General features: G+C 36.9%; 1 protein-coding gene across 6 annotated transcripts in view; it reads right to left on the bottom strand.

The window, feature by feature from the left end:
* Nucleotides 1-17,663, bottom strand: part of CTNNA3 (catenin alpha 3) — a 1,703,691-nt gene that overhangs the window by 557,898 nt on the left and 1,128,130 nt on the right. For all 6 annotated transcript variants that reach the window (XM_073240982.1, XM_073240983.1, XM_073240981.1 and 3 more), the window contains one exon: nt 16,314-16,470. In XM_073240982.1, coding sequence (XP_073097083.1) covers nt 16,314-16,470 — 157 coding nt within the window. The remainder of the gene's footprint in view (nt 1-16,313; nt 16,471-17,663) is intronic.

Here is a 17,663-nt window from a genome sequence, read left to right as displayed (position 1 = left end):
TCCATCAGTGTAGTAAGATGCCACAAAGTTACTACTTGTCTTCTCTGTGCAATACTGTCTTCCCCGTGATCCCACACACACCATGTGCACCAATCATGATACCCCACAATCCCCTTCTACCTCCCTCCCGAACCACCCTCCCCTCCCCTCCTCTTTGGCAACCACAGTCCCTTGTCGAAGTCTGTGAGTCTGCTGCTGTTCCATTCCTTCAGTTTAATGTCGTTGTTATACTCCACAAATGAAGGAAATCATTTGGTATTTGTCTTTCTTTGCCTGATTTATTTCACTGAGCATAATACCCTCTAGCTCCATCCATGTTGTTGAAAATGGTAGGATTTGTTTCTTTCTTATGGCTGAATAATATTCCATTGTGTATATGTACCACATCTTCTTTATCCATTCATCTACTGATGGACATTTAGGTTGCTTCCATATCTTGGCTATTGTAAACAGTGCTGCAATAAACATAGGGGTGCATATGTTTTTTTGAATATGAAAAGTTGTTTTCTTTGGGTAAATTCCTAGGAGTTGAATTCCCTGGTCAAATGGTATTTCTATTTTTAGTTCTTTGAGGAACCTCCATATTGCTTTCCATAATGGTTGAACTAGTTTACATTCCCACCAGCAGTGTAGGAGGGTTCAGCTACATGCGAGAGAATGAAACTGGATTATTGTCTAACCCCATACATAAAAGTAAACTCAAAATGGATCAAAGACCTGAAGGTAAGTCATGAAACCATAAAACTCTTAGAAGACAACATAGGCAAAAATCTTCTTGAATATAAACATAACCAACTTTTTTCCTGAACGCATCTCCACGGGCAAGGGAAAACAAAATAAGAAATGAACACATGGATCTACATCAAGCTAAAAAGCTTCTGTACAGCAAAGGACACCACAAGCAGAACAAAAAGGCATCCTACAGTATGGGAGAACATATTTGTAAATGACATATCCAACAAGGGGTTAACATCCAAAATATATTGAGAACTCACATGCCTCAACACCCAAAAAGTAAATAACCCTATTAAAAAATGGGCAGAGGATATTAACAGAATGAGAGCTTTAAGAGGGAGCTCTATCTATTCTATTGACTGTTCTATTGCTAGGATTTAAAACAGTCCTATCACCTAATAGGTGCTCAGCACATGTTTGTTACATAAATGAATGAATGTGTCTTAGTCCATTCAGGCTGCTATAACAAAATAACAGAGTGGGTGGCTTATAAACAACAGACATTTATTTCTCACTTTTCTTAATGCTAGGAAGTCTAAAACCAAGGCACCCACGTGCCTGTGCTATGGTGAGAGCCCTCCTTCTGGATCAGATTCAGTGACTTCTTGCTGAGTCCTCACAAGGCAGAGGGTCTAGGAAACTGTAGGGCCTCTTTTATAAGAACACTAATCCCATTCATGAAGGCTCTACCCTCATGACCTAAGCAATTCCCAAAGACCCCATCTTCTCATACTTTCACATTGCACATTAGGATTCCAACATGTGAATTTTGGGGGGACACATTCAGACCATAGAAAAATCTTATAATCATTAACATTTTAAAGGAGGGCATTTAGTGAGTCAGAAATTAACTTATTTCCCAAAATAATCATAGGTCTTGTAAGAATGTCATAATTGTTGATCCTAAGCATACTTAACACCCTCCCAACATATTCTTCTCCTTATATGGTTCCCATAGATTCTAGAAATAAAATCCACCATCTTGGTGTCTAATTTACAAGAGTTCCTTAAGTGGTGGAATTTTAGTAAGAATGATATATACTTTGTGAGAATGTAATTCTCAGCTGCATTTCCCCAATATACATAAACTGTTCCCAGCACAGGCTCTAGAGCCACTCTGCAAGCAGAGGTTTTACTGTTTTGTTAAAATTCCCCAGCATGCTATCAAATCCGTAAATCTATCTCCACACGAACTAGCAAGCTTAGTAGAACCCTACAGATTCCTAGGCCCCTCTAAATATTTTTAGATTTTGTATTTGCACCCATCTAGGTAGCAGGAAGCATGCTTCTTTCCAGGTCCATAGGAGGATCTTTGGAAAGCATGTAGGTCAAGATCATCCTGCTTTTCCTTCCTAAAAACGCTTCATCGCCATTGAAGTCTTATTCTCTCAGAATGTTCAGAAGCACATCTTGGACTCATTAGTAGAAGGGTTGCATTATATGAAAAGGAGACACTTTCCCTCTGATCCCTTGTCTAATCTATAAAATGTCCTATAAGATTCACCATATTAAGGACTTTTATTCATCCAAATTATGCTGATTAAATTTATGTGCTTAGAGTTGAGACACTGCCCCCAAAATAACTAAATACAAATGAAGTTATGGGACTCACTTAGATTCTGTTTTTGTTGAAAGCTTCTGTCAGTACATCTGGTTATGACAAATAATATGGTTATTAACACTGTGCATACACTCACTGAGACAATTTTAAGAAAATCCTTTGTTAAAGGTCTATTTTATCATTCAGAGCCTTTGTAAGCACATAGCTGGTGAATCTTCAGAATTTAGGAAATATTTATTATCTTGTCATACGGGTCTAAAATGCAAACCCTCAGTGACATTTATTTTATCAGTAAGATTATTGATTACTCCAGCTCTACCCTGAAGTTCTGGTAAAAATTCTCCACTCTGATTGATTTTGACAAAGTAAAAAAAGACTTCTAATTATGGCTTTTCTGAAGATCTAATTCATAATACTCAAACAATAGTCTGGAATATCTATTGTTCATTTAAATGAGAACATCTTGAGTGAAATGGTCTGTTAGTACATGGAATGATGCATGATAAATTCCAGTTCAGATGCCCAAACTACTTTTCAGTCATGGACATACAGGTAGTAATCTAAAACATAATTACCAATACAGCAATAATGGATTGCTTTAGAGGAGTCTATTCAATCATTTTTGAAAGCATGCTTTCTCTCTGTTATCTCCTTAAAAATGCTTTCTTTGATACCCTGACACATGAGCAGCATTAATTACCCTGCATTTTTGTTTCTATGACTCTTACAATCCTTTGGAATCTGATTTATATACATAAAATTGTGAGTTTTCTGAAAGCAAACATTTTGCCTTTTCCTTCTTTAAATCCCCCTCCATTTCCCAGCATAGTACATAGCTAATATTCAGTACATTTTTATCATAGCTGATACTGAATACACTTTTATCAAAATGGAATTTTGTGGAATATGACTCCAAATCTCTATTTTAAAAGGATATATTTGTATTGAAGTACTTCATGCCTCGATGTCTCTAATCAACTAAAATTTCAACTAGACATATGTTGAAAACATAAATAAATGAGTGTATGGTAATAGGCAATTGCTTATAATTGTGTAATTTACCTTTTTATAGATATGTACTATATTGATCGTCTTTCATTCCAACACCGATTCCACAAACATTATATTGGGATTTAACATTGCTTAGTATGTATGTAATTAATTTAACATTTTTATTTTGATAATATTATTACATGTTTATTTGGTACTAACATATGCAAGAAAAATGAAATATTTATTTTTTGTTTTCCTTTGTCAAATTCAACTTTATAGAAGATTCAGATACAACATTGTAGAAGCCAAAGATGCTTATTACAATGCCATGGACACATAGGCCTTTGTTAGTGCCTTTTTGATGGATGTATTAGAGTTATCTTTGTGTTACTAAATTGGGATCACAAAATGTGATGATTAATACTGAGCATTATTTTTCATAATTTGAAGAGTTTAAAAAATATTTATTCTATTTGATGAACACATTTGATGAACACCACCCCCAGATTAATCTTGCATAGAATTAAAAAGGGAAATACTTTTATTCATTAAGCAAATACCTATTGAGAACCTTCAAGCAAAACTCTGGGATTAGGAGGTTCAATTAGAAAGATTCTATGGAAAAGTAAGAGTGGCTTTAATGGGAGTGATAGCAGTGGACATGGACCTCAGTGGTTGTAGTAAAGAGAAATTTAGTATATGGAGTAAAGGATATCTTCAAGCATCCTTCAATACTATATAATTCAGAGTCAATATGATATGATCTTTAAAATCAAACACCTTTTGCAATAAGGGAATAACAGTCCCACATTGAATCAATAAGTGGTCAGTCTCAGTAAATTCCAAACCACTGTCAGTGCCTTCCTCCATTCCCCTCTGCACCTCCCCCACCAGTAATCCCTTTGTCACAGCTTTCTTGCAGATTATCTCTTCCACTAACTTTTATTCATTATTCAATCTCCAGTACCTTTCATAGGATTTAACTCTTAAAATTATGTCATAAGAGTGGGGAGGAGCCAGGATGGCAGCGTGAGTAGAGCAGTGGAACTCTCCTCCCAAAACCACATAGAATTATGAAAATACAACAAAGACAACTCTTCCTAAAATAGAGACCAGAGGACACAGGACAATATCCAGACCACATCCACACCTGCAAGAACCCAGCGCCTTGCGAAGGGGGTAAGATACAAGCCCCAGCCCGGCAGGACACGAGCACCCCTCCCCCCAGCTCCCGGTGGGAGCAAAGAAACCGGAGTGGGTTTTTTTTCTTTTCAGGTGAGTGCTTTTTGGAAGCCTTAAAGGGACAGGGACCCCAATACCAGGGAAACAGGGCAGCAAGACCGGTGAGTGGGTGCCTGAGACAGGCGCCTGTGGACAAAGAAAATCATGAGTTTGTCCCTTTCTTTTTTTTGGCGAGTGCTTTTTGGAAGCATTAAAGGGACAGGGACCCCAATACTAGGGAAACAGTGCAGCAAGACCCGTGAGCGGGTACCTGAGACTGGCGCCTGAGGACAAAGAAAATCACGCCTTTTTTCCTTTTTTTTTTTTCTCTTTCATTGTTGCTATTGTTGTTTTGGTTTGGAGAATGCTTTTTGGAAGTCTTAAAGGGGCAGGACAGGACACTTAGCCCAGAGGCAGGGAATGTGGGGATCTCTGGGCAGTCTAATCCCCTGGGCAACAGGGAGCACAGAGGCCCATTAAGGAGATAAATAGCCTCCCGGCCACTCCCCCTCCAGCGGGGCTCCACCATTTTGGAGGAGCAGCTCCAGTCAGGCTACGTCCACAGCAACAGCGGGGATAAACTCCATAGCAAACGGGCAGGTAGCAGAAGCCCTGTCTGCACACAGCTGCCCAGCACAAGCCGCTAGAGGTCGCTAATCACCCAGGAGAGGAAGGCCACAAACCAACAAGAAGGAAAGCTCTTCCAGTGGTCACTCGTACCACCTCTGCAAACTATCTCTATCACCATGAAAAGGCAAAACTACAGGCAGACAAAGATCACAGAGACAACACCTGAAAAGGAGACAGACCTAACCAGTCCTCCCGAAAAATAATTCAAAAAAAAATCATGAACATGCTGACAGAGATGCAGAGAAAAATGCAAGAGCAATGGGATGAAGTCCGGAGGGAGATTACAGATGTCAGGAAGGAGATCACAGAAGTGAAACAATCCCTGGAAGGATTTATAAGCAGAATGGATAAGATGCAAGAGGCCATTGAAGGAATAGAAACCAGAGAACAGGAACGTATAGAAGCTGACATAGAGCGAGATAAAAGGAACTCCAGGAATGAAACAACACTAAGAGAACTATGTGACCAAGCCAAAAGGAATAATATTTGTATTATAGGGGTACCAGAAGAAGAAGAAAGACGAAAAGGGATAGAAAGTCTCTTTGAAGAAATAATTGCTGAGAACTTCCAAAAACTAGGGGAGGAAATAATCGAAGAGACCACAGAAATACACAGAACCCCCAACAGAAAGGATCCAAGGAGGACAAGACCAAGACACATAATAATTAAAATGGCAAGGATCAAGGACAAGGAAGGAGTTTTAAAGGCAGCTAGAGAGAAAAAGGTCACCTATAAAGGAAAACCCATCAGGCTAACATCAGAGTTCTTGACAGAAACCCTACAGGCCAGAAGAGAATGGCATGATATATTTAATGCAATGAAACAGAAGGGCCTTGAACCAAGGATACTGTATCCAGCACGACTATCATTTAAATATGATGACAGGATTAAACAATTCCCAGACATGCAAAAGCTGAGGGAATTTGCTTCCCACAAACCACCTCTACAGGGCATCTTACAGGGACTGCTCTAGATGGGAGCACTCCTAAAAAGAGCACAGAACAAAACACACAACATATGAAGAATGGAGGAGGAGGAATAAGAAGGGAGAGAAGAAAAGAATCTCCAGACAGTGTATATAACAGCTCAATAAGCGAGCTAAGTTAGGCAGTAAGATACTAAAGAAGCTAACCTGGAACCTTTGGTAACCACGAATCTAAAGCCTGCAATGGAATAAGTACCTATCTCTCAATAGTCACCCTAAATGTAAATGGACTTAATGCAATTACACTGTGTCAAAAGACACAGAGTAATAGAATGGATAAAAAAGCAAGACCCATCTATATGCTGCTTACAAGAAACTCACCTCAAACCCAAAGACAAGCACAGACTAAAAGTCAAGGGATGGAAAAACATATTTCAGGCAAACAACAGTGAGAAGAAAGCAGGGGTTGCAGTACTAATATCAGACAAAATAGACTTCAAAACAAAGAAAGTAACAAGAGATAAAGAAGGACACTACATAATGATAAAGGGCTCAGTCCAACAAGAGAATTTAACCATTCTAAATATATATGCACCCAACACAGAGGCACCAGCATTTGTGAAACAAATACTAACAGAACTAAAGAGGGAAACAGACTGCAATGCCATTCATCTTAGGAGACTTCAACACACCACTCACCCCAAAGGATAGATCCACTGGGCAGAAAATAAGTAAGGACACACAGGCATTGAACAACACACTAGAACAGATGGACCTAATAGACATCTATAGAACTCTACATCCAAAAGCAACAGGATATACATTCTTCTCAAGTGCACATGGAACATTCTCCAGAATAGACCACATACTAGCTCACAAAAAGAGCCTCAGTAAATTCCAAAATATTGAAATTCTACCAACAAATTTTTCAGACCACAAAGTTATAAAAGTAGAAATAAATTCTACAAAGAAAACAAAAAGGCTCACAAACATATGGAGGCTTAACAACATGCTTCTAAATAATCAATGGATCAATGAACAAATCAAAATAGAGATCAAGGAATATATAGAAACAAATGACAACCACACAAAGCCCCAACTTCTGTGAGATGCAGCGAAAGCAGTCTTAAGAGGAAAGTATATACCGATCCAGGCATACCTGAAGAAGGAAGAACAATCCCAAATGAATAGTCTAACATGACAACTATCAAAACTGGAGAAAGAAGAAAAAATGGGGCCTAAAGTCAGCAGAAGGAGGGACATAATAAAGATCAGAGAAGAAATAAACAAAATTGAGAAGAATAAAACAATAGCAAAAAATCAACGAAACCAAGAGCTGGTTCTTTGAGAAAATAAACAAAATAGATAAGCCTCTAGCCAAACTTATTAAGAGAAAAAGAGAATCAACACAAATCAACAGAATCAGAAATGAGAATGGAAAAATCACGACAGACCCCACAGAAATACAAAGAATTATTAAAGACTACTATGAAAACCTATATGCCAACAAGCTGGAAAACCTAGAAGAAATGGACAACTTCCTAGAAAAATACAACCTCCCAAGACTGACCAAGGAAGAAACACAAAAGTTAAACAAACCAATTACGAGCAAAGAAATTGAAATGGTAATCAAAAAACTACCCAAGAACAAAACCCCGGGGCCGGACGGATTTACCTCAGAATTTTATCAGACACACAGAGATGACATAATACCCATTCTCCTTAAAGTGTACCAAAAAATAGAAGAAGAGGGAATACTCCCAAACTCATTCTATGAAACCAACATCACCCTAATACCAAAACCAGGCAAACACCCCACCAAAAAAGAAAACTACAGACCAATATCCCTGATGAATGTAGATGCAAAAATACTCAATAAAATATTAGCAAACAGAATTCAACAGTATATCAAAAGGATCATACACCATGACCAAGTGGGATTCATCCCAGGGATGCAAGGATGGTACAACATTCGAAAATCTGTCAACATCATCCACCACATCAACAAAAAGAAAGACAAAAACCACATGATCATCTCCATAGATGCTGAAAAAGCATTTGACAAAATTCAACATCCATTCATGATAAAAACTCTCGGCAAAATGGGAATAGAGGGCAAGTACCTCAACGTAATAAAGGCCATATATGATAAACCCACAGCTAGCATTATACTGAACAGAGAGAAGCTGAAAGCATTTCCTCTGAGATCGGGAACCAGACAGGGATGCCCACTCTCCCCACTGTTATTTAACATAGTACTGGAGGTCCTTGCCATGGCAATCAGACAAAACAAAGAAATACAAGGAATCCAGATTGGTAAAGAAGAAGTTAAACTGTCACTATTTGCAGGTGATATGATACTGTACATAAAAAACCCTAAAGACTCCACTCCAAAACTACTAGAACTGATATCGGAATACAGCAAAGTTGCAGGATACAAAATTAACACACAGAAATCTGTAGCTTTCCTATACACTAACAACGAATCAATAGAAAGAGAAATCAGGAAAACAATTCCATTCACCATTGCATCAAAAAGAATAAAATACCTAGGAATAAACCTAACCAAAGAAGTGAAAGACTTATACTCTGAAAACTACAAGTCACTCTTAAGAGAAATTAAAGGGGACACTAATAAAAGGAAACTCATCCCATGCTCATGGCTAGGAAGAATTAATATCGTCAAAATGGCCATCCTGCCCAAAGCAATATACAGATTTGATGCAATCCCTCTCAAATTACCAGCAACATTCTTCAATGAATTGGAACAAATAATTCAAAAATTCATATGGAAACACCAAAGACCCCGAATAGCTAAAGCAATCCCCACAAAGAAGAATAAAGTGGTGGGGATCTCACTCCCCAACTTCAAGCTCTACTACAAAGCCATAGTAATCAAGACAATTTGGTACTGGCACAAGAACAGAGCCACAGACCAGTGGAACAGATTAGAGACTCCAGAAATTAACCCAAACATATATGGTCAATTAATATTTGATAAAGGAGCCATGGACATACAATGGCAAAATGACAGTGTCTTCAACAAAAGGTGCTGGCAAAACTGGACAGCTTCATGTAGGAGAATGAAACTGGACCCAAAAATGGACTAACAGGTACCAAAGGGAAAGGAACTGGGGAGGATGGGTGGGCAGGAAGGGATAAGGGGGGGGAGAAGAAAGGGGGTATTAAGATTAGCATGCATGAAGGGGAAGGAGAAAGGGGAGGGAGGGCTGTACAACACAGAGAGGACAAGTAGTGATACTACAACATTTTGCTATGCTGATGGACAGTGACTGTAATGTCGTTTTTAGGAGGGACCTGGTATAGGGGAGAGCATAGTAAACATAGTATTCTTCATGTAAGTGTAGATTAAAGATTAAAAAAAAAAAGAAAGAAAGAAAAGGGGGATTACTCCTTGATAGGATAAAACAATTGGTAAACCAAAGATTAATACATGCTTTAAATATCCTTAATGTTGATCACTTAAAGTGTGTCAAATGATCAGCTATGGAGGTACTCTTTTCTGATAATATTCCTTTCTCTTAATAAAAATTAAAAAAAATAAAAATAAAAATAAAGCAGTTCCTGTGTGCTGACCTCCAATGAGTTCTACACAGTGGTATAGAGGGCATGTCAAAGTGTGGGCAAAGGGTCTGTTTGTTTCTATGCAGAAGATCAAGGCCTAGCTTGGCTACCCAGAAAAAGATACAATATGAGGAGGAGCTTCCGGCATCAGCACTCTCTGGAGGACTTGTGCCGGGGGGATGATCATCAAAAAGCCTCCACAGGGATCCGGGCGATGCTGCGGTTGCAGCTGCACCACCCCACCGTTTCCTAGACTTGCCATTGGAATGAGGAGAGAGATGTCTAGGCTGGCATGTGCATACAGTGAGACAATGAATTTGACCAGATCTGTACTGTTGGAACTCAATCAGGAGTTGGGAGGGGTGCAAGTTGTAGCACTCCAAAATCTTACGACTATAGACTATCTACGGTTAAAAGAACATATGGGATGTGAACAGATCCCAGAAATGGGTTGCTTTAATTTGTCTGATTTCTCTCAGACTGTTCAAGTACAGTTGGACAATATCCATCATATCATAGACAAATTTTCACAAATGCCTAGGGTGCCTAAATGGCTTTCTTGGCTTCACTGGAGATGGCTGGTAATTATAGATTTGCTTTGTTTATGTCACCGTATTCCTATTATGTTAATATGTGTGTGCAAGTTAGTTAGTAGTTTAAAACCTATACATGCTTAAGGTACTCTACAAGAAGATATGTCAAAGAAATAATCAATCCTCCCATGTTTTCTTCCATATGCTACCTCTATAGCTTTTCTTCTTCCTTCCTAATTACAACCCTTAAATAGAATTCGTGCCTCATATCGAATTTACCGAGTATCATATTTCCTCCAGGTGGTAAAGATACCTCGAGACAAGTGCTGGGCATAGAAGCCACAGGGCATAAATCTGCAAAGAAGTAAAAAGCTAGCCTTTTCAAACAATATCGCTTCTCTCTCACTTACCAACTTTACATTTCCCTGTATGGCCCTGGAAGATGACTGGTTAGCCAGAGATGGGTAAGATTCCTCAAGGGAGGAACAACCTATGACAGGCACATTCACAGGGGGGCCGTCAGGTGAGAAATCGGGGAACAACAGTGGTGAAGCTTAGAACCTCACCCCCCCCTGTGTTGAGAGAAATCTGCATCCATGGATGTTTTATTGCCCTTGTCTAGCTCGGATTAGCACATAGTCTGCAGGCACACACCTGATCATCTACAATTGCTCTCTTACAACACTAAATTATGTTTTCTACCTTTATCTTGCATCTACCTACCACTTCAGCATTTTATCAAAAATAAAAATAAAAATAATAATAAAGGGAGAAATGTGGGGTCCACATATAAATCAAGTATAAAAATCAAACGAATATTCATATTTGACCTGATTGTTTATAGTTCATAATGCGTGATCAAAACCGAAAGTTTCTGTGATGAATGCCCTTGTACTGTTCACCATGTAAGAACTTATTCACTATGTAAGAATTCGTTCACCATGTAAGAACTTGTTTATTATGCTTCAGAAGATTGGAGACTGATGAGAATTAGGCTTGAGATGGATTAATGATTGTGCATTGAGCATTGACCCCCCTATACAGAATTTTATTGTTGTTAACAACCATTTGATCAATAAATATGAGAGATGCCCTCTCAAAAAAAAAAAATTTGGGGGGGGCTTTCTCTAGAATAAAGTTATTTGGAATTATAAAAAAAAAAGAATAGTCATGGTTCAATACGTGATGAGAGTTCATCATAATTTAATTGAAAAGGAAATTTGGTTATTTCTGTAACATACAATGTTTCAAAAGCTACAGTTACAAGTAATCTCAAATAAGGACATAAAAGAGTTCTAGGAGTTCCATATGACTTACAGAATACTTATTTTAGAACATATTCTTACACAAATATAGTCTAAAGAGGTTCAGCATCACTTATTTTACAAAGTGTCCCACCAGGTAATTTAACATATCAAGTAAAAAAGCCTAATTAGTTAAATATCTCTCCTTTTCGAGAAGAAATTGCTCTGACACGTTCCATGGGCCCTCTGGAAAATCTCAGACTTAATTAGAGATAAAAAGCACTTTACTTAGAATTTGATTGGGAAAATTTTTTTTATATATCAAAAGATTTACATTTTCCAACCTCTGAATATTAAAAGAAGACCAATACTTCAAGAAAAATTTGTCCTTTTAACTAAAAGAAAATAAAGTTCTAGTACTGTAATGTAAAAAAAAAATTATATTATAAATATTTAATGAATGAAGAAAGGAATAAATGAAAGATCATGCCTTCACAAACTCCTGCATTTATTCAGTTCCTAGAAACTGTTGAATAGTTCTTAGGGTTCACATTTTATCAAAATTTGCATTTAAATTCAATTCCTTGGGATTATAGTTCACAAGTCAACTAATGCAATGGTCCAAAAAGCTGATGTATGTGTTAATATGCTTCCACTTCCAAATTTGCATCTTAAATAGAGATTTTAAATGTTTTTGTAGTCCCACATGGACAAGTAATACTGGGGATTTCAAGCATCAAGGCAGGCTGGAAAGACAGAGCTTCTCAAATCTTCTCATCACATAGTACATTTCTGTCTATACACAAGACAGAATCTTCAGACCAGCCAGTTTCTGACAGGTATTTTGTTATATGAATTTTCAGAAAGTGATAAAATAGTATTCAGAGAGTAAATGGTGTGGGATAAGCCCTGTAGTCAGTGAGGGGATGAAAAGTTTGGGGACCAGCGCATTTTGAAGAATTTTTCTAATTACTTGCACGATGACACAGGACTACATATATAACATTGAACTGAAAAGAACTTCTTGAGCACAATGCAATGTCAGAGAACATAGTTTGCCAAACACCTCTTTGCTTTTGGAAGTGGGTTTGGTTCCCTGTTTTATTTTTATACATAAAATTTTTAAATAATGAGATTACATCTCTTTTTATTTATAAGAAAAAATGATTGTACTGATGTTTGGAGTTTTCTATGTATAACAAGAAACAAAACAACACAAAAAAATGGCTTCTGATAATTAGTATTTTGAATTTTTGTGAAATTTGGTGATTTTATAAACACAGTTTTTAAATCATCAATGATATATCTATATTTGGCAATGTGATTAATAACAGATATTTGATATTAGAAATGCTCTGTTTCAATAGCTATTGGTCAGCACTGAATGATCTCGTCACTCTAAACCATTATTAGAAGGCAAACATTTCACCATTGGGATATCTATCTTTGTTAATGAAAATAAAATAGTAGTTTTACATCCAAGAATCCTTTTCTGATTTTAGACTTTAATTTCTGTTTATATTTTAATGTGGAGAGCCGATTTCTAAAATCCACCAATCTTTAAAACTGACCTAGGAAAAAGTAGGAATCTTTTCAGGACCCCTATTCTTTATTCTTATAAAAATATAAAATAAAAAGAATTGAGTATTTCTATTGACCACTGAAAGAAAGCCCAAGAAAAAGATGCAATGTTCACAAAAATTTTGAAAACATGATATTTTCTAGGTATTTCACAATTCGGATACCCTATGAACTACCTTGTCAGTTGTTCTACTTGGCAAACAGAGAAACCAGAACTCTGGGAAAGCAGTCAACATATTATAAGAAATTATTAAAAAATAGTACCAGACAAGTCATTCACTGCTGATCACATTAGCAGTTTTTCTGAGAAAATGTGCCCCACACAAAGTGATCAGACTGTGACAGACCCCGTCATAGCTATTTGAACCATGATTAGCCATCTGAGTAATATTAACCCATCCATTGGCTGGCCTGAGATCTTGGACTAAGGATTTCTGGCTTGTTATTTAAAAGATGAATAGAGTCAGCTAGATTCTTTTTCATTTATTTGACTGAGAAGTTTATGAAAGAAGATGTCACTGTCTCTGGAAACAGATGGTGAAAAATTATGATGTAATAAGAAACATCACTGAAGCTCATGCTAAAACTAAATGAAGGAAAATTTATGAAGGCACAGAAACCTGAGCAAGCAGCAGATGCCCCTCAGTGTCTGGGAAAAGCCTGTTTTTTTCTCTGGTCAATAGCCATTTCCAATTCTTTTCTTCTGGTAAAACTTCTGATTTTGTTGGTATAGTAAGTGACTTCTCAGAAAGCCTGAATGATGATCAGCTTAAGCCCAGTGGTCTGCTAGAATCTGTTATTAGCAGCTCACAAGAGTTGTTTTCATGCATCTCTTCCCAAGTCAGCATTCAGTGACCTCACAGTGGTAGCTGGAAACCTGCCATTGTCGGAGTGTTTGTGCCACAGAAATCAGCAAATGCTACAAATCAGGATGACCACTCCCTCTGATCCCTAGCCAGTTGTTAACTATTTATAAGCACTTTAAGCCCATCAGGGAAATCCTATTTCCTTTTGCCAGATACTGGCCCAGGAGTAGGAATAGGGCCAGGTTCTGAGCTATGACAAGTAAGAGAAAGTCTGATGGAAGGCACCTGGGAAAGGTTGCCCCCCTTGATGAGTTAGAGCCAGCAAGCTACTCCTGCCTTCCTGCTTTAGGAGGCATTTTATAATGCTTTCAGATGCAGCCACGAAGGAAGGCCAGTAGAATCCAGGGATGTCAACACAGGTCATGAATGACTTTAAACCACTATCAACTACAACCACCAAAGGGCAGGAAAGTAGAAACAGTCCACCCTGGATATAGAAAATAATGCCTTGCATTGCCTGTAGAGAATTCAAAAACAGTAATGACAGACATTAATATTAATCCACTTTTGATTACTACCTTGTACTGACTTTTCTCAGTAATGTTAATGATAAGATACTCCTCCCCATACACCTAGACTCCTCCAATCGAGGCCTCTGGTATGCCAGAGCTAGTAAGTCTACAGTTAACTGTCTTAAACACCTAGTTAGATGCGATACTTAGGGTTTGTGTTGTTTAAGCAACTTTCATATGAGTTTTCTGTAGCCAAAACATTCTGAGGTGCTGAAGTTGTCACACCAAGTAGGGGGCTCAGAAAGTTGCTAGGTCAGTTTAATCTAACCCTAAAATGAGAAACCTCGAGGTTGTGCTCGGAGAACCCACACATCTGCTTAAATCTCAGGCCTCCCACAACTCTCCCCACGCCAGGCCTGGCCAATGATTCCTGTTCTAGTGTGTCCAGATTCTCCCTGTTGTGCCACCACTCTACTTATAAAAAACTACCTTTACATCAAGTAGCGTGAGCAGGTTTCTTTGCCTTGTAACCAAAGGAACTAACTGAAAAAACAGAACCTAGCATTTAACAAGACGGCCCCAAGGTAAAATACTGATAGCATACACATTGCAAAATCTGTACTAGGAAGACAGCAAATAGACAAAAGTATGCTTAATATATAACATTGTTTATAGTAGTTAAAACTACAATTTATCTAAATGTTAGCAAAAAGAGGACAGATGAATGATATTTTGAGGAATATATAATGATGTGGGAAAATTTAGCCAATATTAATGTAAAAAGGCAATTATTATATATCTATACATATACACACATATCTCATGACACAATTATTTGAAAACCCAGACATATTTATATATAGAAAAGTGCTGGGTGGAAATAAATCAGGTTATTGGTGATTGTTATTTCTGAATAGTGGGATTAAGGGATTTTAAAGTTTTTTTCCCATACATTTTTCTGTTATTTTCAAAGTTTCTAGCTCTCCAGAAATAAAAAAAAATTAATGAGCATACATTTTCTTTTCATTAATGTATCATGAAAATATACTAGGTTATTGTTTAGGTTGTGAATGCATACATAACATGAAATTAATGAATTCAACAGATTAGACAAAGTACATCAAGAAAGCTTAAAAAGATAAAATGATGCTGGAAATCCATGAGAATTTGCATTCTATAGAAAAGAATGTCATATTCCAAGTAAATTTCTCTCAATAAAATAGGAAAAAAAGATATTTAAATAATTTTGAGAGAACATTTAAGAGAATAAAAAAGATTAAAAATAATTTAGACCATACAACAATATTATCAAAATCTGACTTATGCTTCTGGGGATATGGCTTCTGGGGAAATGAATTAATTTTACAATCCTATAGGATGCTGCTCTAGTTATGTTGAGAGAATCATCTGGGCTTGATATAGAATATCATGCCTGGTTGTTACTGATGTAGTTAGATGTTTAGATTTGTTTATTTGATTCTTTAGATCACCACTATTCAAATATATATTCTAGTAGTCGAAGTATATATTGTACCTTATATTATTGAAGAGTTTCCATATATATATATATATATATATATATATATATATATATATATTTTTTTTTTTCCTGAGTGGAGAAAAAAATTGGTTGGAAAAGAAGTACAGAGAAATCAAGAAGAGATTCAAGTATGTTAATGGAGGGGAAAAATGATTTATTTAAAAAGCCAGGAAATGACTTAGATTTCAAGCTATCATTTTCAGTTATGCTCTGCTAATGAATAGGAATTTCTTTTACAGATACAGTGTGAGAATGGTTGGGTTGTAAGTTTATAATGCTTGAGACTCATCACCCAAGAGTAGATCATATGTAGCAGCATTTTGCTTCAAGAAAGACTATCATTAAAAACTTTTTCATTATGTTGCACAAAATGAATTACATTCTGTATTACCCTATTTCAGAAAATTGAGAAGAACAAAGATATAAATTAAAAAATCAAACACATACCAGATACAGCAAGGAAGTCATCAATGCTTGTAATGTCATCTACAGCTTCAGTAAGGACATGTATATGATTCTCCCATGTGCGCTTGTACATTTCCATGGTTTTTTTGACCACTTGACTTTTGGGTCTTGCAGCCAAAGCAAGTGCGGCATTAATAATCTGTGGAGATGTAGAATGTTCACATAGTGACTCCTTCGGGAATAGTATCCATGTGCAGCTGACAGGTATTCTTCTTTAATAAACCATATGAGATACACAGATCTTTAACAACAGGTAAAATGGCAAAGTGCCCCCCTGTGTAACTCCCTCTTTGCTTTTAGTAATAACTTTATTTTATTTTTGGCAAGGATTGAATTAATTTTAGAACTACTTATTGAGTGTCAATGCACTAAGTACAGCAAGTCTTAGCACTTCCACAATAGTAATTGGTATCTGCCTTTAAGGAACGTGTATATTACTAAATGAGAAGGGCAACATGCATCCATAAGTCAGTTTAGTAGGCAACACATGACATAACTACAAATAATGGTCTGTAGCCTTTAGAGAGCAGAGAGATAATCTTTGGCAGCTCTAATGAAAGGTTTCAGTGAAGAGTACAGTTTAACTGTTCTTTTGGATTCACACTGCACAACTCAGTGTGAATGCTCACTATATGCAAGTCACTGGAATTCTGACTTCCTTGAGGACTTACAGCATTTCACCAATAAATATTTATTATTTATTAATGAATCCATTTGTTCATTCACTCATTCATTCATTCATTCAATATTTCAACTCTATTCTGAATGTGTTTTACCTATCAAGCACTGTCCTAGGTTTTAGGGCTATGACAATAAATAAGATGCAGGCAAAAATCATTGCTTTCATGAAGTTTATATTTAAGTTAGAGGAAATGCACAATTAGCAAGTTAAATAAGTAGAATATATGGTCTGTTAGATGGTTATAAGAACCAAGAAGAAAAAACAGAGCAGAGAAGGGGGATAAGGAAGGGAGTGGAGGTACAAGTGGGAGTGATGATGAGCGCGTTTTTAGCAAGGCCTCACATTAAAGCAGAACATTGAGTCAAATCACTAGTGGGAAATAATTTGGGGATAGAGAAATGGCAGGACTCAAAAGGTGAGAAAATGGAAATGCTGTGAGAATGGTGAGCACCTAGAGCCTTGGTATTCTTCTTAGAATGCCATTTCTAGCAAGTTTGCCAGAAAGAAAAAAAAAAGATGACTATGTGCCACAATTAACAATGGTTGTATCAGAGTGGCAGAATTTAAAGAACTTTTTATTTTATTTTGTGTCACTGACTTTTTCAGGTTTCTTTATGGTGAATGTGTTTTAGTTGTACACTCCAAATAAA

Source organism: Manis javanica, chromosome 7 (genome assembly GCF_040802235.1).
Source record: "Manis javanica isolate MJ-LG chromosome 7, MJ_LKY, whole genome shotgun sequence".
NCBI lineage: Eukaryota > Metazoa > Chordata > Mammalia > Pholidota > Manidae > Manis > Manis javanica.
This window is presented reverse-complemented; position numbering and strand designations above follow the sequence as displayed.